Below are 17,505 nucleotides of genomic sequence, written 5' to 3' on the forward strand. Positions count from 1 at the left end.
CAGACCAAAAGGCCGAACCTAACAAAAGGCTTGGAGAACAATGTTTGGAAGACACAACAATGCATACATTTTCCAGCTAAGCCCAAGGCAGTTCCTGTATCTGCGGTAAATCGGTGAAATGCCATCTTAAGGCCATCCATTCAGCTAATGATCTGCCTTGGTAAAATGGCACTCACAAACATATTTGTCAGCTGAACGTGGAGGAGAGCTTGCCTTTTAAGAGCTTCCTGAGCGCCTGGCACAGCTGCATCTTCAATGTGAAGTGTGCCACTGAGATCGACCAAAACAGCTTTTAATGTGCGGCGTGCTGCCATCCTTCATTCCCTAGGAGAGAGCAAATGAAATTAAAAATACAGTTTAGGAAACAATGGACAATTAAAACCTGGTAAGACTTCAAAATATCACTCGCATCTAGAAAGATACTGCTTAATGTTAAGCTGCTTCTCTTTTTTTTAAAGCTGTTTCTCTTGTAAAAAAAGAAACGTTTTTTAAAAATCCAAATTTCACCCATAAAACTTTTTCTTTTTTTAAGTCTTAAGGGAAATGTTAAAAGAGGGGTTACATTTACTTCAGATTTCTTGAAATAATTCTTTGTGGAGCAATTCATTCATCTATTTTTATGTGTGAGAAAATGTACTCTGAAGAATGGGTGGATGGAAGGAAGCCCTAAATCACTGGCAAAATCTTTTTCCGCTCTGGCTATGTACCACGAAAATGTTCTAAAAGCCAGTCTTCACTGTTTTATCCTGAAGTGGCATATATGGCCAAAGAGCTACTAGTATTTGTAGATCAGTGAGGAGGATATTTCAAGTTATATAGTAATTTTAAGTCAGGAAATAGTTTCCTTACGCTATAATGTCCAATTTCCTTTTTGCATATATTTCCTTTAAAATATGTTTATTGTGAGTTATATCATATAGACAGTTGAGTATAAAGATAATGGGAATACAAAGTTTAAGTATAAAGATAACAGTTTGAAGATAATAAGGGAGTGGTAGGAATTGTATGGAAGCTAAAGACAGGATAGGACTGCCTGCATTTTTAGTTTTTTAAACTTACTCTTTTTTTCCATTTTTTTTGTTTTTGTAATAAAATATTTCAGACATACAAAAGGTATCAAGAATAATACAATCCCTTTTATCTATCATTCAACTTCAGAAATAGAACCTCATCGATGGAGTGGGAGCCCTCTGTGTACCCTCTCTGATCTGACTACACTTCTTCCCTGCCCCAAGGTTACTCCTTTCCAGACTGTGAAGCGCTGACAGCTTGGTATTACTGTTCTTCCATGTACACTTCATGACGTGCTTTACCATTCCACATTGTTTGTGAGACGTAGCCATGTTAACACACGTGGATACAGGTCATTTTCACTGCTGCATGGTATCATTCTATTGTGTGAAAACACAATTTATCCTTCTCTTCTCCTGACCGTGAAGGTTGAGGCAGCTCTGCACGCCTTAATACAGTGAAGGGCGCCTCTGTGAACATCCTTGTGCGTGGCTCCTGGTGGCCACGTGTGCGAACATCTCTGAGGTCTTGCTGGGTCTGAGGGTGTGTGCTCATTTCACCCTCACAGGATGTCGCCAAGCTGCCCATTCCTTGTGTCTTCAAACAGCGAGTGTGTTCTGAACACTTACTGTGTCAGGCCCTAAAGTGACAGCAGAGCTGGAAGAGCCATCTTCTTTAAAGTGAGAAGCAGAAGGGAAAGAGGGAAAGAACCCAGGGACAATACAAGTAGTCAAGGAAGAGCTCTCAGGGGGTTGACTGCATCCCTGGGACACAGGTGGACAGGGGCAGACCTCTCTCTCTCCGAGCTAGCTCCCTCCGAGATGCACTTGAGAGCTTGGGTCCCCAGGCCTGGGTGTTGGTCCTGGGCCTGCCTCAAATTCACTGTGTGATCTTGGCCACGTGCCTTCTCTGGGCAGGAAGGCAAGAGGAAGCCTCAGTCTTTACTGCCTACAGCTGGGCAATGTGGGATGAAGGCATGAATGTGTCACACATACAGTCCTCTACTCCGATTTCCTCTTCTTTAACACCAGCCTGCTAATCCCTGCTGGGTCCGTCTCCCAACGCTGCCAGGAGTGCGCCAGCCTGTGCAGCGTTACCCTTTTAAATGTTGCTCCCCCTTAGGTGCAGCGCTGTCAGCTGGCAGAGGGATAGCAAAGATGACCCCTGCCTGAATTCCCTCCAGCTTCTAGATACTAGCTCCTTTGCTCCTCTTACTTCCCAGACCCCTCCTACTCCATGTCAGCCATCTCTGCACACAAGGAATAAATATAAAAATAACCCCCGAGTGAGCCCAGAACTGAAGTCAATTGCTGGCCAGTGGCAGCCGCTGCTCAGGAAGCCCTGAGGACTGCCACTGGGCCAACTGGAGAACACTGCATTTCCCACGTGGCCAGCTGTCAGCGTGTCCGGACCCGAGACGGACTCAGAGGGAGGAAGGCACAGAGATGGTGTGCAGGCTGGGCCCACGGACCCATCAGCCAGGATGGCTCCACGCCTGCCCTGTTCCTTCCCAAACCTGGGCAGGGCTTCCCTCAGTGAGCTGGAACTTGGGTCCCAAGTGAGGGAGATGCAGAAGGCAGGGGCAGCGCCAGGGGTAACAGTGAGGTAGGTCCAGGGTTTGGGAGTAGCTGCCTACCCTTGGGCAAGCGCATTCATCATCTCAAGCATCCTCATCTATGTAAGGGGAAACACACTTGTGAAGACCCTGCGGGGCTGTGAGGGTTCACTGAGTTAAGGGGAATGCCTGGCAGTGATAAGCATAGAGTAGGAACATAATCCACGTGTCCTGTTCCTTCCCACTCATCGCTGCCTAGCAGGTACCACCTCCCTCCACCTGCCTGCCCACCCCACCTCATGCATGGCCTCGGGTCGCAGACCAGGAAAAGTAAGAAGCAAGAGAAGTGACTGGGAGGAATTCACAGAGAAAGAAAGAACAGCTCCCATTTACCGGATGCTGTAGATGATCTGCACTCTGCTAAGTGCTCTGTAGTCTTTACTACATCATTGCAAGTTCTCAGCTATCCTAGAGGGAGAAATTGAGACACTGAGAAGTTACTAACTTGCTCAAGCTTAGTTTTGACTTTGGATCATGCTAATGGTTTATGTATTCAAATTTAAATTAAGCCGGCCCTAAAATGAAATGCAAACAAACTACTGACCACAGCTACAGTAGACTGCTGACTCTAGCCCTGCCACAGGATATACTCAAAGGACAAAGAACTGCAAGAAAATCTTGAACTTAATTTAGCAGGCTTGTTGTTGGTAATGGTAGTGCTATGAGTTCCAAAATAATTCCGTGTGCGTTGTACAACTGAGTAAATCAGTACGTGTTGTTGATGTTTAGGAAAAATCAGGGTTCTCAAATAGAAGAAAAGAGCTATAAACATGGACAGGAAGAACCCTGTTGTGTGGTTTAGAATTAGAGGTGTCACTATGAATTCGTGATTTAAAAATATTTATGTATTTCTCAGCACTCTCCACTAAAAGGAACAAGAAACAACAAGACTCCAATAGTTATGACCACAGCTAATGTGTACTAAACAGACCAGGGCTGGGGCAGCCAAAATACAAGATAAATCTGGAACATAATGTTTTACCAGATCACAGGGGGACAAAAAGGACAAGGGAACCAGGGGATTCAACTGACCAAACCTGGGGCAATTTGAGCACCAAAAAGAAAAAAAAAAGAGAAATGCGTAACACATAATAGAATCACTGGGTGAAAAGTTGTTAGGGAATAGTAGTTAACCCTTGAACAATGCAGGGGTTAATTTACGTATAACTTATAGTTCACCCTCCACATCCAGGGTTCCTCCACATCCTTGGATTCAACCAACCACCAACTGTCTAGCACGGTAATATCTACTACTGAAAAATATCCAATTATACGGACCCACACAGTTCAAACCCACACTGTTCAAGGATCAAATGTTTAATCACTTAGGCTCAAATAATCACCCACAAATTAAGGTTCTCCATTAACTACAAACGAGACACTTTCCAGATACTTTTACAGTAGAGAAAATGGCCAAATAATCCCTTAACCAAATGATTAAATTAACACCCTTAATAACAGGAGAAACTAACATTACCTGCTTCCTGGGAAGACTTTTGTAGTAGTCCTGCCTTTGCAGAACTTCTGCCAAAAATGTTTAACACAAATCAATCATGGCAATTCCAAATTCTATAAAACTGGCTTGAACTTCTCAAAAAAAAAAAAAAAAAAAACAATATCATAAAAGACAAAGAAGAGGCTGGGGAACTGTTTCAAATTAAAGATATGTGGAGAGACATGACAAATAAGTGCAATGCATGAGAGAGACATAAAACAAATGGAGCAAAATATTAACAATTAGTAAATTGTGGTGAAAGGTATATGGCTTTCATTGCACTATTTTTTACAAATTTCCAATTTTTGGAAGAAAACAAATTTTAAAAAGATCTCTTTTAAAAATGGGCTGAAGGCACAAGAAAGATATTTTCATATTTAATAATAATCATAATATAAAAATGAAACTTGTATGTTTAGCTAGCCCCTAGCTTAAGATTAGAACACTGCTAATACTGCTGAGCCTCCTATGAGCCCCTTTAGTTACATTCCCTTCCCACCTCCCAGAAGCAATTAACATAATGAATTTTGTGATATCATTTTCTTGCTTTTCTTAATATTTTTACTTGTCACATAGCTTTAAATTAATGTCTTTTAACTCTATAAAAATGAGATCATAATTTTGCAGCTTTCACATTTTGCTCAACATTGTATTTCTGAAATTGATCCACATTGATGCCTGTCATTTTCATCAAAACAAACACCAAATCTCCCCATCGGGATTCTGACTAGAACTGCACTGGATCTACAGAGCAGTACTGACAGAACTGAAATCCCTACTATACTGAGCCATGGAACTTCTTTAAGATGATAGAAGAGTATTTACAAAAGCCTATATGTAGCCAACATTGGACTTATCAGTAATATATTGATAAGTATGTAACTTACACTTCATACCATGATATCATGTATCAGTAATAAACTAAAAACAGTGAGACAGGGAAAGACACAGGATGTTACTTCCACCACTTCTATTTAACATTGCAAATGATACCTCAGCTAATGCAGTACAAGAAAAAGGTATAAGGATTGGAAAGAAGAAACAAAACTAACATTATTCATGATGATTTGATTGTATATACAAAAATTCAGGCGTGTAAAACAAAGTAAAAAAGTATAGCAATTAATATCAGAAAATCACTATCTCACAAACAATTAGAAAACTACTTTTAAAAAAGGTATCACGGTAGTATCAGAAAATATAGTTACCAGAAAGTCTAACAAAAGTCACTTCCAAGGTAAAATTATAAAACCTCAATGAAAGACACAAAGAAGACTTAAATATATAGACAGATCTTTTAAAGGACCCAATATTATGTAAGCTTTCCTTTTTAATGACCAGGAGATTTAAAGCAATTCCAATCAAAACCCCACAAAGGGTTCTGTGGAACTTGATAAGCTGATTCTAAAACACACACTAGTACAAATAGCCAAGACACTTCAGCCAAGATTGAAGAGAAAGAAGATGGGAGTCTTGCTTTTCCTAATATCCAGACAATTAATCAGGTTTTGTAACTAATTAAGATGTTGTGGTATTAGCACATGAAGAGACAAACTGATCAATGGAACAGAATAGAGAACCCAAAAAACGACCCTTTTGGGGTCCTAACCCCAAGCAGCGTGGAAGCTTGATATATGACAGAGATGGTGTTTCAGATCAGTGAAGAAAGAAAAATGACTATCTGTAGCAGAAAAAAAATGAAGTCAGACACCCATATCACACTACACGTGCCTCCCAAGTGGCTCAGTAGTAAAGAATACGCCTGCCAATGCAGGAGATGCCGCTAGAGACTCGGGTTTGAGCCCTGGTTGGGAAGATCCCCTGAAGAAGGAAATGGCAACCCAATTCAGTATTCTTCCCTGGAAAATTCCATGGAGAAGCCTGAAGGGCTACAGCCCATGGGATCACAAAGAGCAGGACACAACTTCGCAACTGAGCATGCACGCATCATACTACAGACACATTTCCCCCAAGATTAAACAACCACATGTTTAAGGGAACATTTAAAACTTTTAGATAGGAGAGTATCTTCATGATCTGAGGGTAGGAACGGCTTTCTTAAGATATAAAAAGCATAAAGGAATAAAGGAAAAGACAGATATTTCAACAGTACCGTGAAAAGAGAAAGAGAATAGAAATATATAGAGTGAAAAATAGATTCGCAACACATGTCAGAAAGGATCAGAGTCCAGGAAATATAAACTATAAATATTAAGAAAAAGATAAACAATTTAATAGAAAAATGGCATAAGATCTCAATATACCCTTTCAGTTCAGTTCAGTCACTCAGTCGTGTCCGACTCTTTGTGACCCCATGAATCGCAGCACACCAGGCCTCCCTGTCCATCACCAACTCTCAGAGTTTACTCAAACTCATGTCCATAGAGTCGGTGATGCCATCCAGCCATCTCATCCTCTGTCGTCCCCTTCTCCTCCTGCCCCTAATCCCTCCCAGCATCAGGGTCTCTTTCAATGAGTCAACTCTTCGCATCAGGTGGCCAAAGTACTGGAGTTTCAGCTTCAGCATCAGTCCTTCCCATGAACACCCAGGACTGAGCTCCTTTAGGATGCACTGGTTGGATCTGCTTGCAGTTCAAAGGACTTTCAAGAGTCTTCTCCAACACCACAGTTCAAAAGCATCAATTCTTCAGTGCTCAGCTGTCTTCACAGACCAACTCTCACATCCATACATGACCACTGGAAAAAAATACCCTTTACAAAACAGCAAATCTGAAACGAATTATACAGTGGAAGTGACAAATAGACTCAAGGGATTCGATCTGATAAGCAGAGTGCCCGAAGAACTACGGACGGAGGTTCATGACATTGTACAGAAGGCAGGGATCAAGACCATCCCCAAGAAATAGAAATGCAAAAAGGCAAAATGGTTGTCTGATGAGGCCTTACAAATAGCTATGAATAGAAGAGAAGCAAACGCAAAGGAGAAAAGGAAAGATATACCCATTTGAATGCAGAGTTCCAAAGAATAGTAAGGAGAGATAAGAAAGCCCTTCTCAGCAAATGAAACAGAGGAAATCAATGCAAAGAAACAGAGGAAAACAATAGAATGGGAAAGTCGAGAGATCTCTTCAAGAAAATTAGAGATACCAAGGGAACTTTTCATGCAAAGATGAGTTCGATAAACGACAGAAATGGTATGGACCTAACAGAAGCAGAAGATATTAAGAAGAAGTGTACAGAACTGTACAAAAAAGATCTTCATGACCCAGATAACCACAATGGTGTGATCACCAGCCTAGAGCCAGATATCCTGGGATGCAAAGTCAAGTGGGCCTTAGGAAGCATCACTATGAACAAAGCTAGTGGAGGTGATGGAATTCCAGAGCTATTTCAAATCCTAAAAGATGATGCTGTGAAAGTGCTGCACTCAATATGCCAGCAAATTTGGAAAACTCAGCAGTGGCCACAGGACTGGAAAAGGTCAGTTTTCACTCTAATCCCAAAGGCAATCCCAAAGAATGCTCAAACTACCACACAACTGCACTCATCTCACACGCTAGCAAAGTAATGCTCAAAATTCTACAAGACAGGCTTCAACAGTACGTGAACCGTGAACTTCCAGATGTTCAAGCTGGATTCAGAAAAGGCAGAGGAACCAGAGATCAAATTGCCAACATCCGTTGGGTCATCGAAAAAGCAAGAGAGTTCCAGAAAGACATCTACTTCTTCTTTATTGACTACACCAAAGCCTTTGACTGTGTGGACCACAACAAACTCTGGAAAACTCTTAAACAGATGTGAATACCAGACCACCTGACCTGCCTCCTGAGAAATCTGTATGCAGGTCAGGAAGCAACAGTTAGAACTGGACATGGAACAACAGACTGGTTCCAAATTGGGAAAGGAGTATGTCAAGGCTGTATCTTGTCACCCTGCTTATTTAACTTATATGCAGAATACATCATGAGAAACATCGGGCTGGAGGAAGCACAAGCTGGAATCAAGACTGCCGGGAGAAATATCAATAACCTCAGATATGCAGATGACACCACCCTTATGGCAGAGAGCAAAGAACTAAAGAGCCTCTTGATAAAAGTGAAAGAGCAGAGTGAAAAAGATGGCTTAAAGCTCAACATTCAGAAAACTAAGATCATGCCATCTTCATGGCAAATAGATGGGGATTCAGTGGAAACAGTGGCAGACTTTATTTTCTTGGGCTCCAAAATCACTGCAGATGGTGATTGCAGCCATGAAATTAAAAGACGCTTACTCCTTGGATGCAAAGTTATGACAAACCTAGACAGCATATTAAAAAGCAGAGACATTACTTTACCAACAGAGGTCCATCTAGTCAAAGCTATGGTTTTTCCAGTAGTCATGTATGAATGTGAGAGTTGGACTATAAAGAAAGCTGAGCGCCGAAGAATTGATGTTTTTGAACTGTACTGTTGGAGAAGGCTCTTGAGAGTCCCTTGGACTGCAAGGAGATCCAACCAGTCCATCCTAAAGGAAATCAGTCCTGAATATTCAATGGAAGGACTGATGCTGAAGCTTCAATACTTTGGCCACCTGACACAAAGAACTGACTCATTTGAAAAGACCCCGAAGCTGGAAAAGATTGAAGGCAGGAGGAGAAGGGGACGAAAGAGGATGAGATGATTGGATGGCATCACTGGCTTAATGGACATGAGTCTGAGTAAACTCCGGGAGTTGGTGATGGACAGGGAGGCCTGGTGTGCTGCAGTCCATGGGGTCGCAAAGACTCGGACACGACTGAGCGACTGAACTGAACTGAATAATCATCAACATATCCTTTACAAAAGAGCACATAAACAAATGAAGATTTTCAAAAAACTCATTGGTAACCAAGGATATGCAAATTTAAAGCAGAAGAGATCACTGCAACAACAAAAAGATTGGCACAATTTAAGTCAGAAAACATCAAAGGTTTTCAAAAGCAACTCCCTTATACTGCTAAGTGAGAGAATAAACCAGAACACTCACTTAGGAACCATTTGGCTTCACCATACTCTATGACCCAGCAGTTCCACTCCCAGGTATCAAATCCTAGAGATTTTTTCATGCTCTACCTTTAGATACAAACAAAAATGTCCAAAGCAGCACTGTCTGTATAACCAGGTACTGGAAACAATACAAATGTCTATCAATGGCAGAATGGACAAATAAATTGTGGTGTATTCAAACACAGAATGCAAAAGGAGGTGGAAATGAATGACTACAATTACATCATCCTAGGTAACTCTCCAAAATCTTCCACAGACTGAAAGGAGCAAGTCACAAAAGAATACATGCCATATTACAGCATACGTACGTGATAAAACTACAAAAAGGAGGGCATGATTAAGGCAAGAGTGACTGACAGACAGTGACTCTTGCAGGGGCTGGGCAGGAGATGCAAATCAGGAGGAGCACAAGGGTGCCTCTAAGGTCTTCTTGACCTAGACAGTGAGTACACAGTGTTTTTAAATTATTTAAAACTGACGTGTTTTGCGTACTCTTGTGTAGATGACATATTTGACAATAAAAACTAGTCTTGCTATGTTTTAGTCATTTCTTATACATTTAATAGTCATAAAAAACTAAATTTTTCCAATTAATGTATATGAGTATAACAGCCCTCATCAAGTATTTTGATTTTAAAATAAACCTCTCGTTCTATCTGTCTTTCATAATGAATCTGCAAGGGGAGGGGTGGTTAAGGGGGAGTGTGCAGAGGTAATAAAAGATATTATGAGCTCTGGTTAATCAAGATTCCACTGCAAAATCCTTTCTTTCATAACAGTCCTCATCAGTTCAGTTCAGTCGCTCAGTCCTGTCCAACTCTTATGTTATTCTATTTCTGATCTTTATTGTTATCTTGAAAGGGAGCATTACATCAATAATAGCACCAACTATAAACCTGCCTTAGAAGTGAAGCAGCTTGTTAGGCAAAAGACTAGATTGTTCCAAGTCACTCTATTTAGATGTGTGACTGTTAAAGGATTCTTTAAAATACACTGCATCACTAAAGGTAAGGCTATGGTAAATCAACCCTGAATATTCAATGGTAGGACTGTAGCTGAAGCTCCAATACTTTGGCCACCTGGAGCAAAGAGCCGAATCATTGGAAAAGACCCTTAGGCTGGGAAAGATTGAAGACAAAAGGAGAAGCGGGTGGCAGAGGATAAGATGGTTAGATAGCATCACCAACTCAATGGACATGAATTTGAGAAAACACTGGGAGGACAGAGGAGCCTGGCATGCTATACAGTTCATGGGGTCACAGAGTTCCACACGACTTAGCGACTGAACAACAAATCCGAACTACAAATTAATACTTGATAAACTGCAAGATATTAGTATCACTCCAGAAAACTGCAAAGGCTTCAAAGGTGGTCCTTGTTTCTTCATACGAAATCCATGTCCCACCACCTCCCATGGCTTGAACAAGTCATGTGAGAGATACTTTACAAGAATCATAATCAACTGATACTGGTACATACTCAATGCAAAGAAGAAAGGTAAAAATTCTCTCTCATCCCCAAAAGAACTCTTCAAGATACTTCAGAGAATATCTCCCCCTGAATATCCCTGGGACTTCTCAATCCAAGTCCTTACTATCCTCCAGAAGCTACTCTTCATCCTGCGACCCTTATGCGTGAATGGCAGCATCATCAACGTAGATGTAACCACCAGACTGTCTCATGCCTTCCTCCCAGTCAGTCAAGGGCCAAATCATATCATTGCTACCTGCTGTACAGTCTTAAATCCACTCACTTCCTTTCACTGTTATCCAGACTATCTTAGCTTTTGAAATCATCATCTCTCATCTAGACTATATCAACAACTTTATGCCCTCTTTGCTTGGAATCATCTTCCTATTTCTAGCTCTTACAACTGGAACGATTCCACGAACAGGGCTCTTTCTGCATTAACTCAACCGCGATCCCCTCCTCCTTCTCCTGAGGAGGGCAGGTCACGCACCCTCCGCCAGGGCTAGGTTCAGCGCCTGGCAAACGCCAGACCGACGGGAAGGACGCCGGCTTCGAAATACAGTCCAGGGGCAAGTTTCAAGGATCGACCAACCTCCAAGAGCCGCCACAAGCCCAGCGAGAGCAGGCCGGGCGGAACCGCGGCTGGCCCGCTTCGCGCACGCGCCGCGGCGCCGCGCCGAGGGCCGTCCCCGCCGAGAGGGCTGGGCGAGCCTCACCCAGTGAGCGCGCGGGTTGGTGCGGGTGCCAGGAGGGTGGCGGCCTAGAGATGCCACCGCTTATGTCCTCCGCTTCCTCACCATGAAAGGAAGCCCCGAGACGGGCGGGCCCTCGCCCGTCCCACAGCGGCTCCTCACCAGGCTCGCAGAGCCGTTCTCAGCAAAGGCGAAGGCTCGGCTAGCGGAGAAGTCTGCACGGCCGTGCGCCTCCTCGGCGTCCTGGCCAGGGGCGCTCAGAGTGCAGGCAGCAGCCTGACGACGCCGGAAACGGGGACCCGGGCTGCGCCGGAAGTGGCGCCTCCCCGCAAATGTCTCCGCCCCGTCCGCCCTGGGTTATTTTCTCGTTTCCTTTGCTAGCTAACAGGTCTAGTGCTACCTCGTTACCCTGTAACAGAGTAAGTGGTTATCGAGATCTAATCCCTGTAAGCGGCGGGGCGGAGCGCGCCTGCTGGGCTTGAATTCAGCAGGAAAAACAAAAACTGCTTTTGCCCGGTAGGCAATTTCTCGTTCCACAGCAGTGTTGTCAAACCAAGTTATTATTACCTTTCTTTGAGCCGCCGTCGCTTACTCCGCCACCTCAGTGAGACAGCCTTCACAACAGGCCAAAAAGAGGTGTTGGGGGAAGGGGTCGTGACTTTACTTGGAATGCCAGCAGACCGAGAAGGTGGCCGACTGGTGTCCCAAAGAACTGTCTTACCAGAATTAGAATTCAGGCTTATTTTAATCTGAAAGGAGAGGGGGTGTGGCCGGTTTGGGGGAATTTATTGGCGCCTCGGGAGACCCCGAATGGGGATGCTATAATCCTTTGTTGTTTCAGTCAGGTCGTCATGTTCCTGTAAACCTCCAACGTGAGACAAATGTTATTCTCTGTTAGGCAACCTTTCATCTCTGTATACCTTGAAAGGGCAAGCCTGGGAGGCGGAACCTTTGAGAATGGACTATATCTTTGAGGCTGTGGGCAACAATCCTTTACAAAGGTTCAGAGTCAACATGACTAAGGACAGACAACGGAGCACAAAGGTTAAAGATTAAAAGAACAGATCCAACATGGAGTTAGCTTTTTTCCCGTCACACTTCTCACCCATTCTCAAGGACTTATCTCGGAAGTCATCTCCTTGATACTGCCCTTGAAACACCCAGTCTCTGAAGCAGCTTCCTGCTTTACTACTTGAATAGCATCTGGCACTCATTGCTGTCTTTTATTAACCACTACCACTGACAGAAATGTCCCTCTTTTCCAGCATAAACTTACTCCAAAACTTTATGCTGGCAAGTTTCCTGCCCTGCCTCTCTGAGGAACAGATGGGACAGGTCTTGCCTGTTATCCCTAGGGGAGCAATATCTTGGGATATGTAGAACCACTTCACTCACTGCTCCCTTTCCATACACGTTGGGAGTCTCCACTCCCTTTGATCTAACTAAACCCCTTGAGTGCAGATTTGGTCATCCTAGGCATTCTACATGAAAATGACTAAATGAAAAGCCTTTAAGAGCAATCTGACATCAATTTACACGTATGGAACCCCTTGACAAAACTGCTGCTCTACTCTTGACTGGGGACTCGTTTACTGCTAGAACACCCACATCCCCTCTGCCCACTGCTGCAGTCAGCCATGTTGTAAGCTATAACCCTTTCTGTTCCCTGGACTAGGGACCCTCTGCTTTTCTTCCTCACTGGGACTGCAGGTGCATTCATCTTATGTTTGTTAAGTACAAGTTTTCCGCTGGAGGGCCAGTAGAAGGAAATGTCAACTATCCCTAGTTTCCCCTTCAGAACTAGGAGCTGTGTGTGTTTGATTAAATTAAAACACCACCAAAGGATTTTGAGTGGGTAATATTAAGGCCTTTTCATACTGTTTGTACTTTTCATACTTCTCATACTGTTGACCACCAGATGGTCAACATCAAAATCAGATTGATTATATTCTTTGCAGCCAAAGATGGAGAAGCTCTATACAGTCAGCAAAAACAAGACCTGGAGCTGACTGTGGCTCAGATCATGAACTCCTTATTGCCAAATTCAGGCTTAAATTGAAGAAAGTAGGGAAAACCACTAGACCACTCAGGTATGACCTAAATAAAATCCCTTATGACTATACAGTGGAAGTGAGAAATAGATTTAAGGGACTAGATCTGATAGACAGAGTGCCTGATGAACTATGGACGGAGGTTCATGACATTGTACAGGAGGCAGGGATCAATACCATCCCCATGGAAAAGAAATGCAAAAAGGCAAAATGGTTGTCTGAGGAGGCCTTACAAATAGCTGTGAAAAGAAGAGAAGTGAAAAGCAAAGGAGAAAGGGAAAGATATTCCCATTTGAATGCAGAGTTCCAAAGAATAGCAAGGAGAGATAAGAAAGCCTTTCTCAGCGATCAATGAAAAGAAATAGAGGAAAACAACAGAATGGGAACGGCTAGAGATCGCTTCAAGAAAATTAGAGATACCAAGGGAACTTTTCATGCAAAGATGAGTTCGATAAACGACAGAAATGGTATGGACCTAACAGAAGCAGAAGATATTAAGAAGAGGTGGCAAGAATACACAGAAGAACTGTACAAAAAAGATCATCACGACCCAGGTAATCACAGTGGTGTGATCACTCACCTAGAGCCAGACATCCTGGAATGTAAAGTCAAGTGGGCCTTAGAAAGCATCACTATGAACAAAGCTAGGGGAGGTGATGGAATTCCAGTTGAGCTATTTCAAATCCTGAAAGATGATGCTGTGAAAGTACTGCCAGCAAATTTGGAAAACTCAGCAGTGGCCACAGGACTAGAAAAGGTCAGTTTTCATTCTAATCCCAAAGGCAATCCCAAAGAATGCTCAAACTACCACACAATTGCACTCATCTCACACGCTAGTAAAGTAATACTCAAAATTCTCCAAGCCAGGCTTCAGCAATACGTGAACTTCCAGATGTTCAAGCTGGTTTTAGAAAAGGCAGAGGAACGAGAGATCAAATTGCCAACATCTGTTGGATCATTGAAAAAGCAAGGGAGTTCCAGAAAAACATCTATTTCTGCTTTATTGACTATGCCAAAGACTTTGACTGTGTAGATTACAAAAAACTGTGGAAAATTTCGAAAGAGATGGGGATACCAGACCACCTGACCTGCCTCTTGAGAAACCAATATGCAGGTCAGGAAGCAACAGTTAGAACTGGACATGGACCAACAGACTGGTTCCAAATAGGAAAAGGAGGATATCAAGGCTGTATATTGTCACCCTGCTTATTTAACTTATATGCAGAGTACATCATGAGAAACGCTGGGCTGGCTGGAAGAAGCACAAACTGGAATCAAGATTGCCGGGAGAAATATCAATAACCTCAGATATGCAGATGACACCACCCTTATGGCCGAAAGTGAAGAGGAACTAAGAAGCCTCTTGATGAAAGTGAAAGAGGAGAGTGAAAAAATTGGCTTAAAGCTCAACATTCAGAAAACAAAGATCATGGGATCTGGTCCCATCACTTCATGGCAAATAGATGGGGTAACAGTGGAAACAGTGTCAGACTTTAGTTTTTTGGGCTCCAAAATCACTGCAGATGGTGACTGCAGCCATGAAATTAAAAGACACCTACTCCTTGGAAGGAAAGTTATGACCAACCTAGATAGCATTTTAAAAAGCAGAGACATTACTTTGCCAACAAAGGTCCGTCTAGTCAAGGCTGTGGTTTTTCCAGGGGTCATGTATGGATGTGAGAGTTGGTCTGTGAAGAAAACTGAGTGCCGAAAAATTGATGCTTTTGAACTGTGGTGTTGGAGAAGACTCTTGAGAGTCCTTTGGACTGCAAGGAGATCCAACCAGTCCATCCTAAAGGAGATCAGTCCTGGGTGTTCATTGGAAGGACTGATGCTGAAGCTGAAACTCCAGTACTTTGGCCACCTCATGCAAAGAGTCGACTCATTGGAAAAGACCCTGATGCTGGGAGGGATTCGGGGCAGGAGGAGAAGGGGACGACAGAGGATGAGATGGCTGGATGGCATCACCGACTTGATGGACATGAGTTTGAGTAAACTCTGGGAGTTGGTGATGGACAGGGAGGCCTGGCGTGCTGTGATTCATGGGGTTGCAAAGAGTCGGACACAACTGAGCGACTGAACTGAACCGAATATTAAGGCGTGTATTTTTGTAAATGCTTACTCTGGCTGCAATGTGGAACAGATGGGAGAGGTGCTGAAATGTATGTGAAACCGGATAAGAATCTATTGCAGTGCTACAAGAGAGATGCTTAAACTGTGTGAAAACAAAGCAAATTCAAGAAATCTTTAGGAGGTAAGAGTCAGAAATGGTGGAAAATTAGATTAAGGGAAAGGGAGAGGGAGGCTTCAAGATAATTACTAGGGTCCTGGGTTTGGGCAATTGGGTGGTATGGTGTCTTTCACTGAGATGTGGAATGATAGACCATGACTAATGGCTTCCTCCTCACAAAAGATTCAAATGGCTTTGCCTGCCAAAGGGCAAGATGAGTAAAAATGGGATGGGACCTCAAAAGAAAAAATGGGACAAAATCCCAGAGGAGTGGAGATGTATATAAGACAATATCAGAACTAGAACAAAAGGAGTAGAATTCCTAAACTTAAATTCATCATGAGTGTCTAACTTACCTTGATCACGAGTGTCTGTGGACATTGCCCAGTATGTGTCCCAGGTCCTTGCACAAAATGTTTTTACAATATCTGACATCTAATGACCAATCAGGGGCCAAGGAAAATTTTAGCAAAAAAGATTTCCATTATGCTTCGTATCAAAATTTTATTATTGGTAATAACTTTGGTTACAAGTCAGTAAGAAAGTAATTTATTTCACACACACACACAAAAACTTATTTCAGAACATCTTTTTGATCTAGGATCAAAGGTTAGTGACCTGGTAAAGATGACTCTCTCTCTCTCTATATATATATATATGAAATCTGGAACAGACATCTGGTCTGAAACAATTATTGACCAATTTTACAGATGAAGCAACCAAAACAACTGAGGTCTTAGGAAGTTCATTTAAGCCATATGATAAATAGTTGTGGCTGGCATACTAGCAATACCCTGCCTCCTATTTTACTCTAATATATTGCCTTGTCTCGGGTCACTTCATGAGTACACACATATATACACACAAGTGATTACAAATATCTACAGGGCACAGATTACCATGCCTACTCTACATAAACAAGGATTTTTTTTTTTTTAAATACTTTATAACCGTAGTTTTGAAAGCTTAGGGTTTGATAGAAGTGGGTTAGGAAGCTTGTTAAGAGTGGACACTGAACAGTGGGCCTATGGGTCCCATTCCTGCTTCAACTGATATACAAAAATGGACCTGCTCCCATCTGTTTATTTCTGGCTGTGCTGGGTGTTCGGTACAGCCCGTGGGCTCTTCACTGTGGTGCATGGGCTTAGGTGCCCTGAAAGCCTGCAGGATCTCAGTTCCCCGGCCAAGGATCAAACCTGCATCCCCTGCATTGCAAGGCAGATTCTTAACTACAGGACCACCAGGGAAGTCTGCCATCTGTTTAGAATACTAGAGGAGACACTAGAGGATTACACTTCTAAATTATTATTCTTTTGAAAATCCAGTTCTGCTGTTAACAATCGAAGTTTGAAAACCACTTGATTAAGGAATAGGCTATGAATTTGAGTATGAACAGACTACAGTCAAGATCCTTCATCCCAGGTCATAGGCATATAGACACAGGGTCAGAACACAAGACCACTAACGCTACAGGTATTCGGAGTCCAAAATAATCACAAATTGTTAATTCTAAGAATGGCTAAGTGGGAAGAGGTTGGCAGGCAGGTAGGCACTTAAGTTACTGTCTACTAAAACAAGACGCTATCGTTACTGAGTCACAGCTTTCCTGGGGAAACCAGGGTTAACCTGTGAAAGTTTACAGACCTCTTTTCAGGCACAGTAGAGCTAGAACTGTGTAAGAGGCCTTTAGGGAGAAAACTTTTTTTTTCTTTCATCTTTTTAAGACTTCTTATTTGGCTGTGGTGGGTCTTCGTTGCTGTGAGCAGGCTTTCTCTAGTTGCAGAGAGTGGGGACTATTCCCTAGTTTTGGTGTGCTGGTTTCTTTTTGCAGTAGCTTCTCTTGTTGTGGAGAACAGGTTCTAGGCCAGCAGGCTTCTGTAATTTCAGCATGTGGAGTCTAGAGCACAGGCTTAGTCGCTGTGGCACATAGACTTAGTTACTCCATGGCATGTAGGA

At 42.8% G+C, this 17,505-nt stretch overlaps 1 protein-coding gene across 6 annotated transcripts in view; it reads right to left on the reverse strand.

Annotated features, from left to right (window-relative positions):
* Positions 1-11,574, reverse strand: part of HDHD2 (haloacid dehalogenase like hydrolase domain containing 2) — a 44,236-nt gene extending 32,662 nt beyond the window's left edge. The window contains exons 1-3 of one of the 6 annotated variants that reach the window (XM_043888866.1): positions 11,374-11,572; positions 2,960-3,034; positions 214-324 (exon numbers count right to left, since the gene is read on the reverse strand). In XM_043888866.1, coding sequence (XP_043744801.1) covers positions 214-314 — 101 coding nt within the window. In that variant the 5' untranslated portion in view covers positions 315-324; positions 2,960-3,034; positions 11,374-11,572. Of the gene's footprint in view, positions 1-213; positions 325-2,959; positions 3,035-11,066; positions 11,083-11,292 lie in introns of those variants that run through there. The other 5 variants (XM_043888868.1, XM_043888869.1, XM_043888864.1 and 2 more) reach the window with 5 other exon arrangements.
* Positions 11,575-17,505: the final 5,931 nt, after the last annotated feature.

This window comes from Cervus elaphus, chromosome 27 (assembly GCF_910594005.1).
Source record: "Cervus elaphus chromosome 27, mCerEla1.1, whole genome shotgun sequence".
In the NCBI taxonomy this organism is placed as follows: Eukaryota; Metazoa; Chordata; class Mammalia; order Artiodactyla; family Cervidae; genus Cervus; species Cervus elaphus.